Genomic DNA, 20,586 nt, shown 5'->3' on the forward strand with positions numbered 1-20,586 from the left:
TGCCCCTCGTTTAAGAAACAGATTGGATTTATTTACATATCTGAAGACAAAAAGATACCCTTCCCCCCCACCCTAACTCTAACCCTAACCCTAAAACAGATTGAAATGCAATAGATAGATACTAGGGTCATAATTATGGGTGACAATTCATATGACACCGCTAGAAAACCCCTAACTCTAACCCTAAACCCTAAAACAGATTGAAATGCAATAGATAGATACTAGGGTCATAATTATGGGTGACAATTTCATATGACACCGCTAGAAAAACTGCCGTTCAAACCAAAAAGATCCAAACGATGTTTGGGAGAGTGAAGTATTTATTAAGTGTTATCAGCATAATTATAATGTACAGTCTTGGGAACATCTCTCTTTACTCTTTTACTCTTTTACTTGTTTCAGTCATTTGACTGCGGCCATGCTGGAGCACCGCCTTTAGTCGAGCAACTCGACCCCGTGACTTATTCTTTGTAAGCCCAGTACTTATTCTATCGGTCTGTTTTGCCGAACCGCTAAGTGACGGGGACCTAAACACACCAGCATCGGTTGTCAAGCAATGCTAGGGGGACAAACACAGACACACATACATATATATATATATATATATACATATATACGACAGGCTTCTTTCAGTTTCCGTCTACCAAATCCACTCACAAGGCATTGGTCGGCCCGGGGCTATAGCAGAAGACACTTGCCCAAGATGCCACGCAGTGGGACTGAACCCGGAACCATGTGGCTGGTTAGCAAGCTACTTACCACACAGCCACTCCTGCGCCTCTGGAACATATATAAGGATATCCACACATCTTTGTCCTCCCCTCAACTTTGTCTCCTCATAACTTCTAGAAACATTTGTTGATAAAATTATGCGATGTGTGTGTATGTGTGTGCATTCACCGATTAAAAAATTTTTTTTTCACATTACATCTCGATATAATTATAATCCACGTCATCTGGAAGATATTTGTAGGAAATTTCATAAAAAAAAACAATCCACTTTTCTCGAAGTTACGAGGAAACGAATTCAGGGGAGATGCATACATGTTTAGATAGGTAGTATATTGAGGTAGTAGGTATTTAAAAATGGGGTACTTGTATATAACCATAGGCCTCGTCAGAGATAATAATGAACTTTAAATATATATATAAAAACAGACTTCTCGAAATTGAATAGCCTGCCCCCTGTCACTACCTGGTCCTTCCAACTTCTAGTTTTTTTCCATTTCAGATTACAGTATATTGTTTATAGCAACTGGTCATGCCACGAACACCAGATGCGAAGGAGCTGTCAGATTTTCAAAGAGGACGTATTGTGGGTCAGTCTGATAGTGGACGTAGCCAGCGTAAGATCGCGCAAAACCTTGGAATTCCTCTTGCCACAGTCAACAGAGTGATTGTCCAGTTCACCAGCGAAGGAAAGGAGTCAACCGCCTCCCGCTCAGGTCGACCTGGGCCCTCTGATAAGTGTCTTCAGACTGTTAAACAGATTGTTGAAAGTAACCCCCATTGCAAGGCAGCTGATGTTGCAGAACAACTTCAAAAGAGTCGGAGTACCTCTGTGAGGTATCTTCATCAACTTGGTTACTACGGTAAAGTAGCCAGAAGGAAACCTTCTTTGACCCACAGATATCCAAAGGATTGGACCAATAAAATGGCAGAGAGAGCCAAATGGGTTAAAACATTAAAACCTGCAGAAGAAATGTCAACTACATCCTAAATGAATTATTTAAAAAAATCAGATAACATTATTTTCTTTCTTGAAATTAAATCCTTAAAAAAAAAATGATTGACTCTATTTTTGATATTTACTCTGTGTGTATGTGTGTATCACCATCATCATCATCATTATCATCAATTAATGTCCGTTGTCCATGTTTATTTCAGATATTTTCATTTTAAAAATCATTTCTGGTTAATCCTTGAGAGGACGTTGGCATTGCCCTGGTGGAGGTTTTCACTCTCTGAGTGCTCCTGTTAGTAAATATTTTCATATTTACTTGTGGTAAGAAGTTTGCGTCGCAACCACCTGTTTCCAGGTTCGACTTTGCCTTACATCCTTTCAGGGTCAAGAAATTAGGTACAAGTTGCATACTGGGGTTGATCTAATTGACTGGACCCCTCTCCAAAAAGATAGTATAGATTCCGATTATGTGGAAATATGTGGTGAAAAATATTTTCCAAAGAGATGGAGGGTTGAGAAGTTTTGGAAAATTCACACAAGATGTCTTTCTTTATTTATAACTTTTAGAAAAATTGGTAAGTTTTTGAATGAAATTTTCTATAAATATCTTTCAGAGTGTCTAGACTATGGTTATATTGGTATTTAATGTGAAAAAATAAATTTGGTGGGTTTTTACTCATACGTATTAGCACAATCTGCAAAATGAGTCGAAACCGCGATCCTACGACCGCTGCGCTAACCACTAGGCCATTGTGCCTCCACAGAAACTATGATAAATAAGAGGGATCTGGGAACTGACATCCTTCTGCACATTAACAGAAAAATTGTGATGCATGTCAGTATGTATGTCTACGCATTCACCACTCATTAAATTTCGATATAATCATAATTTATACACTCTGAAAAGTGTTTGTAGAAAATTTCTTTGAAAAACCCACATTTTTCTGAAAGTTATGAGGGAAGAAAGATAACTTGTGTGCGAATTTTCTGAAACTCCTTTTCCCAGTCACAGAAAAAAAAATTTTCTACAACACATTTTTATATAATCGGAATCTACAACACCTTGAGTGTATTTGTAGAAAATTTCAATTTTTCTGAAAGTTATCAGGAAAAAAATCCAGCTCGTGCGAATTTTACGAAACTCCTTTTTCCCAGTAACAGAAAAAATTTTTTCCACAACAAATTTTTAAATAATCGGAATCTACAACACCTGGAGTGTATTTGTAGAAAATTTCATTAAAAAATATCAATTTTTCTGAAAGTTATCAGGAAAAAAAGCCAACTCGTACGAATTTTACGAAACTCCTTTTTCCCAGTCACAGAAAAAAAATTTTCCACAACAAATTTTTATATAATCGGAATCTACAACACCTTGAGTGTATTTGTAGAAAATTTCATTAAAAATGTCCATTTTCCTGGAACTTATGAGGAAGCAAATTTGGCGGAACGGAGGACATGCGTCTGTAGGAATGCTCCCCCCACCAACAACCTGTCTTAAACACTCCTGTTACGGTTTGGAGGACTATGATACGTGGCACTCCGTCGGTTACAACGACGAGGGTTCTAGTTGATCCGATCAACGGAGCACGTGAAATTAACGTGCTGAGCACTCCACAGACACGGGGAGATTCAGCGTGTCGCAGAGTGTGACAGGGCTGGCTCTTTGAAATACAGGTACAATAGAAGCAGGTAGAAAGAGCGAGAGAAAGTTATGGTGAAAGAGTAGAGCAGGGTTCGCCACGGTCCCCTTGCTGGAACCTTGTGGAGCTTTTAGGTGTTTTCGCTCAATAAACATTCACAACACCCGGTCTGGGAAGCGAAACCGCGATCCTACGACCGCTGCGCTAACCACTAGGCCATTGGGGCCTCCACAGAGGACTATGATAAGGAGTGGAGGCGCAATGGCCCAGTGGTTAGGGCAGCGGACTCGCGGTCATAGGATCGCGGTTTCGATTCCCAGACCGGGCGTTGTGAGTGTTTATTGAGCGAAAACACTTAAAGCTCCACGAGGCTCCGGCAGGGGATGGTGGTGATCCCTGCTGTACTCTTTCACCACAACTTTCTCTCATTCTTTCTTCCTGTTTCTGTTGTACCTGTATTTCAAGGAGCCGGCCTTGTCACCGAGAACTACGTTAAGGGTACACGTGTCTGTGGAGTGCTCAGCCACTTACACGTTAATTTCACGAGCAGGCTGTTCCGTTGATCGGATCAACCGGAACCCTCGTCGTCGTAACCGACGGAGTGCTTCCATGATAAGAAAGAGAGATCTGAGAACTGACTTCGGTTAATATAGGGCGTAACAAATATCAGAAAATCAAAAAAAAAATGTGTGTAATAGGTGTAAAACAACTTCCTATGAACGAATATGAAAAAAAAAATTCGCCCACGCGAAAGGGGGGTGGGGGAGAGGCCTCGGAAAATTCACATCGGGAAGTTCCGAAAGCGTCTGAGGAGCTGACCCGGGCACCAAAACAAAAAAAAATAGTGTAATATGTGTAAAACAACTTGCTCTAAACGAATATGACAAAAAAAAATGCGCTCTCGAGAAAGAGGGGTGGGGGAGAGGCCTCGGAATATTTATATCGGGAATTTCCGAAAGCGTCTGAACCGGGCACAAAAACAAAAACAAAAACAGCGTAATAGGTGTAAAACAACTTGCTCTAAACGACTATCATGAAAAAAATGCGCGCTCGCGAAAGGGGGGTGGGGGAGAGGCTTCGGAAATTTCACATCTTCAGTCCACGGCCTTTAAACTAAGAAAAAATAGTGTAATTGGTGTAAAACTACTTGTTCTAAACGAGTATCAAGAACACACACTCACACATGAATCATAAACTCCGTATTTCGCAAAAAAAAAAAAAAAATAAAGAGAAGAAATTCTGGAAAAAGCGAAGAAATGTTGGATCTCCGCCATGTGAATCAAAATACGTGTCAGAAACATCTTGAAATACTACAGAAATTATGTTACGAAAATGATAATGTATACATACCTCTTTGAGTGGTCCATCGATAATGATGATAAAGAAATGAGTTGGATTTGAACTCAGAATATTGACTAACACAACTACATACTACAAGACTCAAAATATTCAGCCAAGTCACCACCCTTTAACTAGCAATAATAATAACATCAATAACATAACAGCCAAAAGATTTATTTGTTCTGAAAATAACAATCATAGTAAATAAATATGTTCTTTAATATTCACATTCATGTGCACAGTTAAACACACTTGCATACAAACAGTCACGCATGCATAATACAGAACGGAACACATAAATGAAGGATGCATTACTTAGTATATATTACATCTAGAGAATTTTGATTAATAAGTCAAATATGCAAATTATAAAGATAATTAATTGCTTTACTAAACAGTGTTGTAAAGGTGAAAAAATAAATTTGGGAAAAAAATACACGCCAAAACTAATTAATAAAGGATAATTAGGGAAGGATTGACACAAAATAATAATTTTTTCTGTCTCTTTTTTTCTGATAAATGCATCTTAATAAGTGAGAAGAATTGCATATATCTGAACTATTTCAAAGAAAAGCATAAATTTAATGTTTAAAATAGCTTTAACCAAGGAATGAGATCCAACATTTCTTCGCTTTTTCCAGAATTTCTTCTCTTTATTTTTTTTTTTGCGAAATACGGAGTTTATGATTCATGTGTGAGTGTGTGTTCTTGATACTCGTTTAGAACAAGTAGTTTTACACCAATTACACTATTTTTCTTAGTTTAAAGGCCGTGGACTGAAGATGTGAAATTTCCGAAGCCTCTCCCCCACCCCCTTTCGCGAGCGCGCATTTTTTTCGTGATAGTCGTTTAGAGCAAGTTGTTTTACACCTATTACGCTGTTTTTGTTTTTGTTTTTGTGCCCGGTTCAGACGCTTTCGGAAATTCCCGATATAAATATTCCGAGGCCTCTCCCCCACCCCTCTTTCGCGAGAGCGCATTTTTTTTTGTCATATTCGTTTAGAGCAAGTTGTTTTACACATATTACACTATTTTTTTTTTGTTTTGGTGCCCAGGTCAGCTCCTCAGACGCTTTCGGAACTTCCCGATGTGAATTTTCCGAGGCCTCTCCCCCACCCCCCTTTCGCGTGGGCGAATTTTTTTTTTCATATTCGTTCATAGGAAGTTGTTTTACACCTATTACACACATTTTTTTTTTGATTTTCTGATATTTGTTACGCCCTATATTAACCCTGACTTCTTCCTGCGTATTGAATTCGTTCCTGTACTCAACGAACTTTTACCTCACTCACAACATGACTTCAAAACGGTTCTCACCGCAGAAACAGAAATATAAGCGCCCACACTCTCACTCACACTCACACTCAAAAGTACGCAAACACACCCGTTAGTATTTATGTAAACACATCAACCCTCGCTTGCAGCATGGTTACGTCCTATCACGTGACCCGAACTGACCAATGAAAATCCAATAAATCCACTTACCGTCCTCATTCCTCCATTAGACTTCTTCTATAATGTCGATCGCATTTTTCACGGTTTCATTTCTTTCCCCTTTTTTCATTCAACAACTAATTAAATGGTAACACCCAGTTTAACGTTATTAGTTTCATACACGACTGACTTCTCTACAGTTCTCTACCAATTCCCACTGGCAGGGTATCTTTCAATTTAACGCTAGCACCAGCGACGACTAAAGGTATTTCTACACTTTGGTGCCCCACGAATTTGTTTTCGCGAAATGTTTTCAAATTTGTGTATTTGTAAATAACGCTTTGCAGAGATAATCTTTTGAGGTTGTAGATAACGATTATGTTGATAATATTAAAAAAAATAATTGCGTTCTGGATGAGTCTTTTTGTCTCCTCTCCCCCAAATATCTGCAATCTGTTTAAAATTTTCATATTTTTCCCCTTAATTTTTCTATAACCCTTTCGTTACTGTATTTATTTTGATGCTCTGTGTTTCATTCAATTACTTTAAATATAACAAAGAATTTAGTAAAATAACTTAGTTATTAAGCTAGTGATAGGAACATAAATTGTGACCAAGGTTTGGGGGAAGATTTCAATTCAAAACTTATTAAAACAAGACATTTGTACTCAGAGATAGAGCCGGTTTTGGCCGGGTTGGTAATGAAAGGGTTAAACATCAACATTACGTAATCTGCGTTCTCGAAAGCGTCCTTTTTGTATAATGTCGTTTAAAAAAAAATGTATCTTAAAAGGAAACGATGTTGGGAGAGTGACGTATTTTATTAAATGTTATCTGCATAATTGTAATGTAGTTATAGGCGCAGGAGTGGCTGTGTGGTAAGTAGCTTGCTAACCAACCACATGGTTCCGGGTTCAGTCCCACTGCGTGGCATCTTGGGCAAGTGTCTTCTACTATAGCCTCGGGCCGACCAAAGGCTTGTGAGTGGATTTGGTAGACGGAAACTGAAAGAAGCCCGTCGTAAATATATATATATATATATATATATATATATATATATATATGTAGGTCCCGGGTTGAGTCGGGGTTAACCACAGTAAATAAGGTACTCAATACATAGCAGAGTAAAGTAATTTTTTTTATAGAAGGAGCTTCTACAGGACTAGAACTGTTTCATTCATGAAACAGTTCTAGTCCTGTAGAAGCTCCTTCTATATATATATATATATATATATATATATATATATATATATATATATATATATATATATATATATATATATATGTGTGTGTGTGTGTGTGGATGTGTATGTGTCTATGTGTCTGTGTTTGTCCTCTTAGCATTGCTTCACAACCGATGCTGGTGTGTTTACGTCCCCGTCACTTAGCATTTCGGCAAAAGAGACCGATAGAATAAGTACTGGGCTTACAAAAGAATAAGTCCCAGGGTCGATTTGTTCGACTAAAGGCGGTGCTCCAGCATGGCCGCAGTCAAATGACTGAAACAAGTAAAAGAGTAGTCTTGAAAAGATATGTAGAATATACACAAGGGGAGTAATTTTTCAGTTTAGGGATATTAAAAAAACTAAATGAAATTAAGGGGGAGATAACTAGTAAAGCAACATAAATAAGCCCCCTTACTGTTAAATAACATAAACACTGGATATTAACTTTGGAATTGATTAGAATGGCACGTGGAAGACAAGCAGGACGCATAGTTTTTTTTTTCCCACGAGAGTCCCGGACCCCAGTTATGGACTCCATTTGCATACAGCCAATCTGAGCTCAGCTATCGAACTAATTTATGAAGAATGTTGTCTCCAGCTTCTTTTCCTAATTGAAAGATAGTCTACGCTTCCTCTAAGGTTGATTCACGACTGAGGATTTCATGTTCAGGAACAATGAGCTGCGGTGCTGCCGGTTTCCCACTTGCCATGCCATTCCGACTGATTGTAAAGTAAAGAATGAGCGAACGTTTTTCGGTGTCGGTGAAGAACGACAACTCATTTTGGAGAATTTTTACTACTTATCTCCCCCTTAATTTTTAATTACTTTTATAATCTAACCAAGTGGTTTTCAACCAGGGTTCCGTGGAACCTTAGGGTTCCGCAAGATGTTACAAAACTGGGGTTCCACTCCAGCAAAAAGTTTGAAAAGCACTGATATATATATATATATATATTGTATAGTGTTTTAAATATACACATATTTATATATATATATATATAAATAAAATGTGCAATATATGGCTTCATCGAATCCTGTAGAGACTTCTTTTGTCATATATTTATATATCAGTGGTTTTCAACCTGGGTTCCGCGGAACCTTAGGGTTCCGCAAGAAGTTACAAAACTGCTAAAATCGGCAGTAATTTTTAATTCTCCTGTGCAGATATGTGTGCATAAGACAATTAAATTATTGCACAGGGGTTCCTCGAGCCAGTGGAATGTTTCCTTGGGGTTCCGCTCCAGCAGAAAGTTTGAAAGGCACTGATCTAACCAGTAGGTTAGGAGTGGCTGTGTGGTAAGTAGTTTGCTTACCAACCACATGGTTCCGGGTTCAGTCCCACTGTGTGACACCTTGGGGAAGTGTCTTCTGCTATAGCCTCGAACCGACCAATGGAAGTACTATATATACTACACATATTATATAATATTCAACGATTAGGAGTGGCCGTGTGGTAAGTAGCTTATATATATATATATATATATATATATATATATATATATATATATATATATATACATATATACATATATATATACATATATACATATATATACATATATATACATACATATATATACATACATATATATATATACATACATATATATATATACATACATATATATACATACATATATATATATATACATATATATATATATATACATACATACATAATATATATATATATATATATATATATATATATATATATGTATGTGTGTGTGTGTTTGTGTGTCTGTGTTTGTCCCCCTAGCATTGCTTGACAACCGATGCTGGTGTGTTTGCGTCCCCGTCTCATAGCGGTTCGGCAAAAGAGACCGATAGAATAAGTACTGGGCTTACAAAAGAATAAGTCCCGGGGTCGATTTGATTCGGGTAAAGGCGGTGCTCCAGCATGGCCGCAGTCAAATGACTGAAACAAGTAAAAGAGTATATATATATATATATATATATAACACATACGAGGGGCTGCTGGAAAGTTCCTGGCTTTAAGGGGTATCATGAAGGGCTCGGTTGGGGCCCTAATTTTCCAAGTTCCTTTACAGTGCTTAGAAAAACTGAAGGACCTCTGCAGTGTGTGTGAATCTGAGAAGAATGTTGAACGAAATCGTTATTAACTAATCTACCTGTATTTTCTCTTTAGCACACCCCCATATTTAAACAGACTTCTCAAAAGTGAATAGCCTGCCCCCTGTCACTACCTGGTCCTTCCAACTTCTATTTTTTTCATTTCAGATTACAGTATATTGTTTATAGCAACTGGTCATGCCACGAACACCAGATGCGAAAGAGCTGTCAGATTTTCAAAGAGGACGTATTGTGGGTCAGTCTGATAGTGGACGTAGCCAGCGTAAGATTGCACAAAACCTTGGAATTCCTCTTGCCACAGTCAACAGAGTGATTGTCCAGTTCACCAGCGAAGGAAAGGAGTCAACCGCCTCCCGCTCAGGTCGACCTGGGCCCTCTGATAAGTGTCTTCAGACTGTTAAAAAAATTGTTGAAAGTAACCCCCATTGCAAGGCAGCTGATGTTGCAGAACAACTTCAAAAGAGTCGGAGAACTTCTGTGAGGTATCTTCATCAACTTGGTTACTACGGTAAAGTAGCCAGAAGGAAACCTTCTTTGACCCACAGATATCCAAAGGATTGGACAAATAAAATGGTAGAGAAAGCCAAATGGGTTAAAACATTAAAACCTGCAGAAGAAATGTCAACTACATCCTAAATGAATTATTTAAACGCATCAGATAACATTATTTTCTTTCTTGAAATTAAATCCTTCAAAAAAAAAAAAAAAATGATTGACTCTATTTATTTTTGATATTTACTCTGTGTGTATATGTGTATCGGAGGCGCAATGGCCCAGTGGTTAGGGCAGCGGACTCGCGGTCGTAGGATCGCGGTTTCGATTCCCAGACCGGGTGTTGTGAGTGTTTATTGAGCGAAAACACCTAAAGCTCCACAAGGCTCCGGCAGGGGATGGTGATGATCCCTGCTGTACTCTTTCACCACAACTTTCTCTCACTCTTACTTCCCGTTTCTGTTGTACCTGTATTTCAAAGGGGCCGGCCTTGACACTCTCTGTGTCACGCTGAATATCCCCGAGAACTACGTTAAGGGTACACGTGTCTGTGGAGTGCTCAGCCACTTACACGTTAATTTCACGAGCAGGCTGTTCCGTTGATTCGGATCAACCGGAACCCTCGTCGTCGTAACCGACGGAGTGCTTTCAACATATGTGTATCACCATCATCATCATCATTATCATCAATTAATGTCCATTGTCCATGCTGGCATGGGTTGGGCTGTTTGACAAGGGCTGGCAAATTGAGGACGAAAGGCTGTTAAGCATTTTGCCAGGCGTGCTAACAATTCTTTCTACTATAGGCACAAGGCTTGGAATTTAGGGGGAGGGGGCCAGTCGATTACATCGACCCCAGTGTTTCACTGGTACTTAATTCATCGACCCCCACCGAAAGGATGAAAGGCAAAGTCGACCTCGGCGGAATTTGAACAAACAAGAACAGACAAACGGATTAAGTCGATTATATGGACCCCAGTGCGTAACTGGTACTTATTTAATCGATCCCGAAAGGATGAAAGGCAAAGTCGACCTCGGCGGAATTTGAACTCAGAACGTAGCTGCAGACGAAATACCTATTTCTTTACTACCCACAAGGGGCCAAACACAGAGGAGACAAACAAAAACAGACAAACGGATTAAGTCGATTATATGGACGCCAGTGCGTAACTGGTACTTATTTAATCGATCCCGAAAGGATGAAAGGCAAAGTCGACCTCGGCGGAATTTGAACTCAGAACGTAGCTGCAGACGAAATACCTATTTCTTTACTACCCACAAGGGGCTAAACACAGAGGGGACAAACAAGAACAGACAAACGGATTAAGTCGATTATATGGACCCCAGTGCGTAACTGGTACTTATTTAATCGATCCCGAAAGGATGAAAGGCAAAGTCGACCTCGGCGGAATTTGAACTCAGAACGTAACTGCAGACGAAATACCTATTTCTTTACTACCCACAAGGGGCCAAACACAGAGGAGACAAACAAGAACAGACAAACGGATTAAGTCGATTATATGGACCCCAGTGCGTAACTGGTACTTATTTAATCGATCCCGAAAGGATGAAAGGCAAAGTCGACCTCGGCGGAATTTGAACTCAGAACGTAGCTGCAGACGAAATACCTATTTCTTTACTACCCACAAGGGGCCAAACACAGAGGAGACAAACAAAAACAGACGAAGGGATTAAATCGATTATATCGACCCCAGTGCGTAACTGGTATTTATTTAATCGACCCCGAAAGGATGAAAGGCAAAGTCGACCCTGGTGGAATTTGAACTCAGAACGTAGCGGAAAATTCACAAGATCCGATTTTTCCGTTATAACTTCGGGTAAAATGGATATATATTGACTTTTTTTAACGGAATCCCACGTTTTTGGTTATGGAGAATCCGATTCTGAAAAAAAAAAAAATTTCATGAAAATCGTATTTTCAAAATGTCAACAACCCCTCTCCCCCTTCACCCCTCCTCCTCATTTTCCACTTTTTCCGGATATTTTTTTTTTCTCTTTTTTTTTTGCGAAATGCGTTGAAAAATATGAAGATCTCGATTCTGAAATAAATTTGCAATATATATATATATATATTATTTTATGTAGAAAAATACAAACTGGGACAAGAACGTAAAACATTTAGAAGACGACTCAAAAAACACGGACGGGACATTCGAAGCCTTCAATCTTCAGTCAAGAACCGGATCATCGTAGCAATTTCGGCTGATTAATCTTGTTTGGATTAACTATATATATATATATGTATATGTATATATATATATATATATATATATGTTAATCCAAACAAGAAAGCACAAAAAAAAACACAACAACGCGAGGACGTGGAACAAATATAGTATTATTGGATGCTCAGGAAAGAAGGAAAGAAGGAGGGCTCAACGTTTCGAGCGGAGCTCTTCGTCGGAAACATAGGAAAAAAAATCGCCAACGGTACACACGAGGTCACACACACACACACACACACACACACACACACACACACACACACACACACACACACACACACATACATACATACATACATACATACATACATACATACATACATATATATATATATATATATATATATATAAAAATATAAGTCTTTTATTGACCAAATACATTTTTAGTTTTCAATATTAAACAAAACTAACATAAACATGGAAAATAATGTTTATTTTCGTATATTTACATTTGAAAAGATTTCTCCCGTGTTTTTTGTTTTAAATACAAAGTCCCTGAGCAGGTCCTCACTGTGGCACCGGGAACACTTTGAAATTATATTTCCGATTTCAAAGAAACTACTTTAGGCGCAGGAGTGGCTGTGTGGTAAGTAGCTTGTTTACCAACCACATGGTTCCGGGTTCAGTCCCACTGCTTGGCACCTTGGGCAAGTGTCTTCTACTATAGCCTCGGGCCGACCATAGTCTTGTGACCGTCTTTGGTAGACGGAAACTGAAAGAAGCCCATCATATATATATGTGTGTGTGTGTGTTTGTGTTTATCCCCCCCCCCCGCAACATCGCTTGACAACCGATGCTGGTGTGTTTACGTCCCCGTCACTTAGCGGTTCGGCGAAGGAGACCGATAGAATAAGTGCTGGGCTTACAAAGAATAAGTCCCGAGGTCGATTTGCTCGACTAAAGGCGGTGCTCCAGCATGGCCACAGTCAAATGACTGAAACAGGTAAAAGAGTAAATTTTTCTGCTTATAACAAAACTACGTTAGAATCTTTCGTTCACACTGAAAATATTTTAATAAATTACAAAAAAAAAAAAAAAAAAATGCATCAAGTCAATGGCCCAGTGGTTAGGGCAGCGGACTCGCGGTCGTAGGATCGCGGTTTCGATTCCCAGACCGGGCGTTGTGTGTGTTTATTGAGCGAAAACACCTAAAAGCTCCACGAGGCTCCGGCAGGGGATGGTGGTGATCCCTGCTGTACTCTTTCACCACTCTAAAGGCGGTGCTCCAGCATGGCCGCAGTCGAATGACTGAAACAAGTACAAAAAAAAAAAAAAAAAAAAGCCAGGCTCATGGGTCCGGTTTCCCGATTTCAATGGCGTATGTATGTATTCCCCAGCTGGACGGGACGCCAGTCCATCGCAGCGTTACTCATTTTTGCCAGCCGAGTGGACTGGAGTAACGTGAAATGAAGTGTTTTGCTCAAGATCACAACACGTCGCCCGGTCCAGGAATCGAAACCACAATCGTACGATCATGATGCTGACACCCTAACCACTAGGTCATGCATCTCCACAACGTAAAAGCTAATACATTTTATTAATTCGTTGTCATTTGAGAGAATTTGTGTTGTATATAAAACAATGTTAGTTCAATTTACTGTAATTATTTTGAAATTTACAATATTCCTAGAAAGCACCGGAGTTCTTAGTAAAACTTATGGCAGGAAATAGTTTTAGTCAAATATATCAAAATGTTAGAGGTTATTTATTAAACCAAATCAAGTTTGTAGTCATATTAGGATTTTTTTAGTTGGAAACAAATTTATTTATTTATGAATCTATGTTGTGGGTGTTACATGTGAAAATATTTTATTTATTTGTAGATGTATGAATTCCTAAAATATACACCTTTGCTTTTGTTAATGTGAGTGTCTAAAATATAGTTTTCGTATAATTTGAAGATGCATAAGAAATTCTCACCGTAAGAAGCTCCGATTCTCTTTAAGAATCCCACACCTGAAATATTTTAATTCCTCGGTTCAAACTTTAGTCTTTTGAGCAATGTTGACATAATCTGAGGCATTTGTTTACAGCTATCGTATTCCAGATTATCCAACTTTCTTAATTCCAAAGAGCCAACACGTTTACAGACAGCAGTTAACAGTTTCATGATTTCATATTCAGTGCCATATTTCACCAAAACTTTACTTAAAGTTTGCATAAACCACGAACCCTTACGTTTATGAATGACTGACGGATATTTATCAGACGACGAATGGAAAACCAACATATCTGCCATGATTGGAATTTTCGGTGGCTTTCTTTCAGATTCTTCTTCCTCGGCATCTTTTCTTTCGACTCCATCATCAATCTTGCTTCCACGACATGCTTCAATAAATATTAATTTAGGTATTCCTGTCAGAGATGGACAGCGATCGGGTCTCAGGCAAGAAAGCAATTCGTCCAGCTCAACTTCACCCTCGTATCCACGTATAATATCGTTTCCTTTACCGTGGCTCAGAATCGCACAAATAAAGCAATCAATATTAATTTTAGGATCGATTTGGCCCAAATCTTCTAAAGTCCCGAGCATTTCTTTGGCTGTAAAATCTGTAAATACATTGATATCATCTTCATGAAATCCAAGATTTTCTAAAGCCTTTTTAAAATGTTTTGTGTCTTTCGATGAGCCGTGACGAGTTTCAAGTCTTGGGTCACTGAAATTTTTCACGTTGAAAATGTAGGCAACACCTCGCTTTTCATGTGTCATGTCATATTTTTCGAAACATTTCATTAAATCTTCCTCGGTTGGTAAATCGAACTGGGCGCATGTACTACCATTTACATTTACAGTATCCATAGTAGTCGCGGCAGCAATGCGAAAAAGTGAATTTACTTCCTGGTCTGAAATATTATTCGCGTCACTTCACCCGACTAACGTCAGGTTATTATTGAATGCGCATGCGTTAACAAAACCCAGCTCTCGGCTTCGAAGTGGGAACACAATTGAAAATTATTTTCGGTGAAGTGCGGCTTTTGCGTTCCGGAACCACCGCAAAATATTCCCAGTTCCTTTAAATTGCATTTCGTCCAAAATGAAAGTGAAGTTCTTTTTCAAAAAGAATTAATTGAAACAACAGTTCGTCGAATGTAAACTGCCATCGGCCGCAGAAATGAGGTCACACTTCACACAAGCTTCTATAAAAGGAAATGTCAATAAAAATACGGGAGCGACCACGAGGAAACGGAGGATGACCACGTGCTTTTTTATAGGACCAGAGTCGCCTTCAGATGATAACTTTTCCTTTTTTTTTCTTTCTTTCATTCTTTTTGTTGTTGCTGTTGTGAAAATGCTTATTGCCTTACTGTAATGAGTGAGCTGGATCGGAGATGATATGGTTTTAAACAACATTAATTAAAACATAATTGAGTGTGTGTGTGTGTGTGTGTGTGTGTGTGTGTGTGTGTGTGTATTCGTGAGCATTCTGAAAGAGAAAGAAAGAAACACGATTGCCGATAGAGAAATGCACAGAAGGTTGGTACTACTTAAGAAGAGTGGTCCCGGTGCGCGCACTCGCGTACTCGCGTACTCGCGCTAGCTAGGCGTGACTAGTCGATCCTACAACGACTACCTAGCAAAGTAAATAAAACACAAAATAAATAATTTTTTTTTTTACACAAAGTAAATAATTTTTCTAAACAAAGTAAATAAAACACAAAAACACCAAGGATCGACTAGTCACGACTAACTAGTGCGGATGCGCGACTACGCAAGTGCGCGCACCGGGACCACTCTTCTTAAGTAGTACCGCTGTTTGGTATCCCCGTATATATGATAATTCAAAATATAAACAATAACAAACCATTAAATAATGTCTATTTTTGAAATGAAACGAAACTAACAGTAATATGACAAAATAATGTTTATTTCTGTTCATATAATAATAATAATAATAATAATAATAATAATAATAACGAAATTATTGTATACAGTGCTCAGGTGCACCACAACTTGTCAAAAGTGCATATAAAGCATATGCAGTAATGTACAAATGTCTGGGAAGCGAACAGTGTATGAGTCAGATACATGCTTGTGTAGGGGAGAAAATCAGATGTAGTGTTGGCGAATCTCAGAAAGCATGGAAGTTTTGAAGGATGCAGTGCTCCGACAACTAACAACTGATGTCGGCAGTTTGTTCCATGCTTCAGCAATTCTCAGCGTGAAAAAACGACTTTATTTACATTGGAGAAGTTTACTCCTTCGTTTCTTCCTTTTAATTGCAAAGTCCTCGATCAGATACTCGCTGCGGCCACATGAACTCTTCTAAATTATATTTCTGATCATATAACCGCTTGGAATGTTGCTGTAACAAGGTTGAAGTGATTTCTTTTGTGATGTAAACCATTTACAATTTTCCTGGTGTCTCCACTTCCCTTGATATCCTAAGCACATGTCTATTCTGCTTAATGGTTAATCTAGTGCTGTTGATAATTTACGCAAGATTTAGGAATTTAATTGTTTTATCAACAAATTTAGGAATTTAATTATTTAATCAATAAATTTATTAAATTTAGGAATTTAATTATTTTATCAACAAATTTAGGAATTTAATTATTTAATCAATAAATTTATTAAATTTATGAATTTAATTATTTTATCGCTAGATTTAGGAATTTAATTATTTAATCAATAAATTTATTAAATTTAGGAATTTAATTATTTTATCGCTAGCTTTAGCAATTTAATTATTTTATCAACAAATTTATGAATTTAATTATTTAATCAATAAATTTATTAAATTTATGAATTTAATTATCTTATCGCTAGATTTAGGAATTTTATTATTTTATCAACAAATTTAGGAATTTAATTATTTAATCAATAAATTTATTAAATTTATGAATTTAATTTTTTTATCACTAGATTTAGGAATTTAATTATTTAATCAATAAATTTATTAAATTTAGGAATTTAATTATTTTATCGCTAGCTTTAGGAATTTAATTATTTTATCAACAAATTTATGAATTTAATTATTTAATCAATAAATTTATTAAATTTAGGAATTTAATTATTTTATCGCTAGATTTAGGAATTTAATTATTTTATCAACAAATTTAGGAATTTAATTATTTAATCAATAAATTTATTAAATTTAGGAATTTAATTATTTTATCGCTAGATTTAGGAATTTAATTATTTTATCAACAAATTTATGAATTTAATTATTTAATCAATAAATTTATTAAATTTAGGAATTTAATTATTTTATCGCTAGATTTAGGAATTTAATTATTATATCAACAAATTTAGGAATTTAATTATTTAATCAATAAATTTATTAAATTTAGGAATTTAATTATTTTATCGCTAGATTTAGGAATTTAATTATTTTATCAACAAATTTAGGAATTTAATTATTTAATCAATAAATTTATTAAATTTAGGAATTTAATTATTTTATCGCTAGATTTAGGAATTTAATTATTTTATCAACAAATTTATGAATTTAATTATTTAATCAATAAATTTATTAAATTTATGAATTTAATTATCTTATCGCTAGATTTAGGAATTTTATTATTTTATCAACAAATTTAGGAATTTAATCAATAAATTTATTAAATTTATGAATTTAATTATTTTATCGCTAGATTTAGGAATTTAATTATTTAATCAATAAATTTATTAAATTTAGGAATTTAATTATTTTATCGCTAGATTTAGGAATTTAATTATTTTATCAACAAAATTTTCTGCTGATAGCAAACTACATAAGAATCTTTGTTCCATACTTTACATATTTTAATAAATTAAGAACTAACGTAAAAGCTAATACATTTGACTATTTTGTTGTCATTTCAGAGACTTTATGTTAATAAGAGACATTTTATCTTAGGAGATTATCTACCATAGTAAAAAAAAAAGAGAAAAAAGCAGAATAATTGGACAAATTTTACGCAATGGTGCTGAGATAGCTTAATGCAGTGAGAGAAGAAAGATAAAAAAATTCTCTTTTGCAGACAAACTTTTACGAATCCAGCGATATAGGAAAATACATGAATAAAATAGCCTAGATATTAATATTGTTCATATTTAGTTGTATATAAAAGAATGTTGGTTCAATTTTCAGAATGTAGGATTATTTTGTAATTTAGAATGGACCTATAAGTCACTGGTGTTCTTAGTAAAATTTGTGGTAGGAAATAGTTTTAGTTAAGCACCTTCAAATGTTAGTGGATATTTATTAAGTCAAATCAAGTTTGTAATCATATTAGTAATTATTTAGTTGAAAATATTACATTTATCTATTTATCAATTTCTGCTGTAGGCATCATATGTGAGAATAGTTATTTATTTGTAGATATATGAATTCATAAAATATACACTTTTTGTAATCATGAATATATGTATAATTTGAAGATGTATCTGAAGTTCTCACCGTAAGAAGCTCCGTTTCTCTTTAAGGATCCCACACCGAAAATATTTTACTTTCTCGGTTCAAACTTGAATTCTTTGCGCAACGTCGACATAATCTGAGGCATTTGTTTACAACCATTGTATTCCGGATTATCCGAACTTTGGAATTCTAAAGAGGCAACATACTTAGAGACAGCGGTTAAAAGTGTCATCATTTCGTATTTAGTGCCATATTCCTTCAACATTTTACTTAAAGTTTGCATAAACCACGAACCTTTTTCTTTATCCCTCATTGACGGATATTTATTTGATGACGAATGGAAAACCAACATATCTGCCATGATTGGAATTTTCGGTGGCTTTTTTTCAAATCCTAAACCGCAAGCATCTTTTTTTTCGACTCCAAGATCAGGCTTGCTTCCACGACATGCTTCAATAAAGATTAATTTAGGTATTCCTGTCAGAGATGGACAGCGATCGGGTCTCAGGCAAGAAAGCAATTCGTCTAGCTCAACTTCACCGTCGTATCCATATATGATATCGTTTTCATCACCATGGCTCAGAATCGCACAAACAAAGCAGTCAATATTACCTTTAATATGAGAATCCTCTTCGTTAAAATCGTTCAAAACCGCGAGCATTTCTTTCGCTGTTGCATCTGTACACACGTTGATATCATTCTCGTGAAATCCAAGATCTTTTAATGCGCTTTTAAAATCTTCTGCATCTTTCGATGAGCCGAGACGAGTTGGAAGGTCCATGAAATTTTCATTGTTGAAGATGTAGGCAACACCTCGCTTTTTATGTGTCATATCATATTTATCGAAATATTTATCGTCCATAGTAGTCCCTGTGACAATGCCATCGCCTGAATCTACTTCCTGGTCTGACATGTTATTTCTGTTGCATCAAGTGAAACCAGGTCAGGTTATTATCCAATGCGCATGCGTTAGCGAAATCCAACTCCTGGCTTCGAAGTGAAAAACAAAATTGGAAAAAATTTTGGGGCCAAGTGCGGCTTTTGTATTCCTGAACCCCTGCAAAATATTCCCAGTTCCTTTAAATCGCATTTCGTCCAAAATGAAAGTGAAGTTCTTTTTCAAAAAGAACTAATTGAAATAACAGTTCGTCGAATGTAAACTGCAATCGGCTGCAGAAATGAGGTCACACTTCACACAAGCTTCTATAAAAGGAAATGTCAATAAAAATACGGGAGCGGCCACGAGGAAATGGATTTTAATAACACACACACACACACACATATATATTTTCACCCATCGCGGTGGGTTCTGGAACGTAACACCCGCAATAGTCAAAGGGTTACTGTATTACGGCGAGCTGGCAGAATCGTTAGCACGCCGGGCGAGATGCTTAGTGGTATTTCGTCTGCCGTTACGTTCTGAGTTCAAATTCCGCCGAGGTCGACTTTGCCTTTCATCCTTTCGGGGTCGATTAAATAAGTACCAGTTACACACTGGGGTCCATATAATCAACTTAATCCGTTTGTCTGTCCTTGTTTGTCCCCTCTGTGTTTAGCCCCTTGTGGGTTGTAAAGAAGTAGGTATTTCGTCTGTCACTACGTTCTGAGTTCAAATTCCGTCGAGGTCGACTTTGCCTTTCATCCTTTCGGGGTCATTAAATAAGTACCAGTTACACACTGGGGTCCATATAATCAACTTAATCCGTTTGTCTGTCCTTGTTTCTCCTCTCTGTGTTTAGCCCCTTGTGGGTTGTAAAGAAATAGGTATTTCGTCTGCAGCTACGTTCTGAGTTCAAATTCCGCCGAGGTCGACTTTGCCTTTCATCCTTTCGGGGTCGATTAAATAAGTACCAGTTACACACTGGGGTCCATATAATCGACTTAATCCGTAATCCGTTTGTCTGTCCTGTTTGTCCCCTCTATGTTTAGCCCTTGTGGGTAATAAAGAAATAGGTATTTCGTCTGCCGTTACGTTCTGAGTTCAAATTCCGCCGAGGTCGACTTTGCCTTTCATCCTTTCGGGGTCGATTAAATAAGTACCAGTTACACACTGGGGTCCATATAATCGACTTAATCCGTTTGTCTGT

General features: G+C 36.9%; 3 protein-coding genes across 5 annotated transcripts in view; 2 read left to right on the plus strand and 1 right to left on the minus strand.

Moving 5' to 3' along the window:
- Positions 1-1,766, plus strand: part of LOC115226646 — a 45,048-nt gene extending 43,282 nt beyond the window's left edge. For both annotated transcript variants that reach the window (XM_036515092.1, XM_029797658.2), the window contains exon 2: positions 1,232-1,766. In XM_036515092.1, coding sequence (XP_036370985.1) covers positions 1,262-1,720 — 459 coding nt within the window. In that variant the 5' untranslated portion in view covers positions 1,232-1,261 and the 3' untranslated portion in view covers positions 1,721-1,766. The remainder of the gene's footprint in view (positions 1-1,231) is intronic.
- Positions 1,767-6,034: 4,268 nt separating this feature from the next.
- LOC115226637 lies at positions 6,035-10,129 on the plus strand. Its single transcript, XM_029797649.2, has 2 exons — positions 6,035-6,364; positions 9,568-10,129. Exon 2 carries the CDS (start codon positions 9,598-9,600, stop codon positions 10,054-10,056), a length of 459 nt encoding a protein of 152 aa, XP_029653509.1. The 5' UTR covers positions 6,035-6,364; positions 9,568-9,597; the 3' UTR covers positions 10,057-10,129.
- A 3,547-nt stretch (positions 10,130-13,676) lies between these two features.
- Positions 13,677-19,447, minus strand: LOC115226515 (caspase-like). 2 transcript variants are annotated; one of them, XM_036515088.1, is made up of 2 exons: positions 14,115-15,575; positions 13,677-14,021 (listed from the first exon to the last, which is right to left on the minus strand). In XM_036515088.1, the coding sequence occupies exon 1, from the start codon at positions 14,956-14,958 to the stop codon at positions 14,125-14,127; it is 834 nt and encodes a 277-aa protein (XP_036370981.1). In that variant the 5' UTR covers positions 14,959-15,575; the 3' UTR covers positions 13,677-14,021; positions 14,115-14,124. The 2 variants fall into 2 exon arrangements, with proteins under 2 accessions (XP_036370981.1, XP_036370982.1); XM_036515089.1 differs by adding an exon at positions 19,286-19,447 and having other exon boundaries at positions 13,679-14,822.
- Positions 19,448-20,586: the final 1,139 nt, after the last annotated feature.

The sequence above is a fragment of the Octopus sinensis genome, linkage group LG30 (assembly GCF_006345805.1).
Source record: "Octopus sinensis linkage group LG30, ASM634580v1, whole genome shotgun sequence".
Taxonomy (NCBI): Eukaryota; Metazoa; Mollusca; class Cephalopoda; order Octopoda; family Octopodidae; genus Octopus; species Octopus sinensis.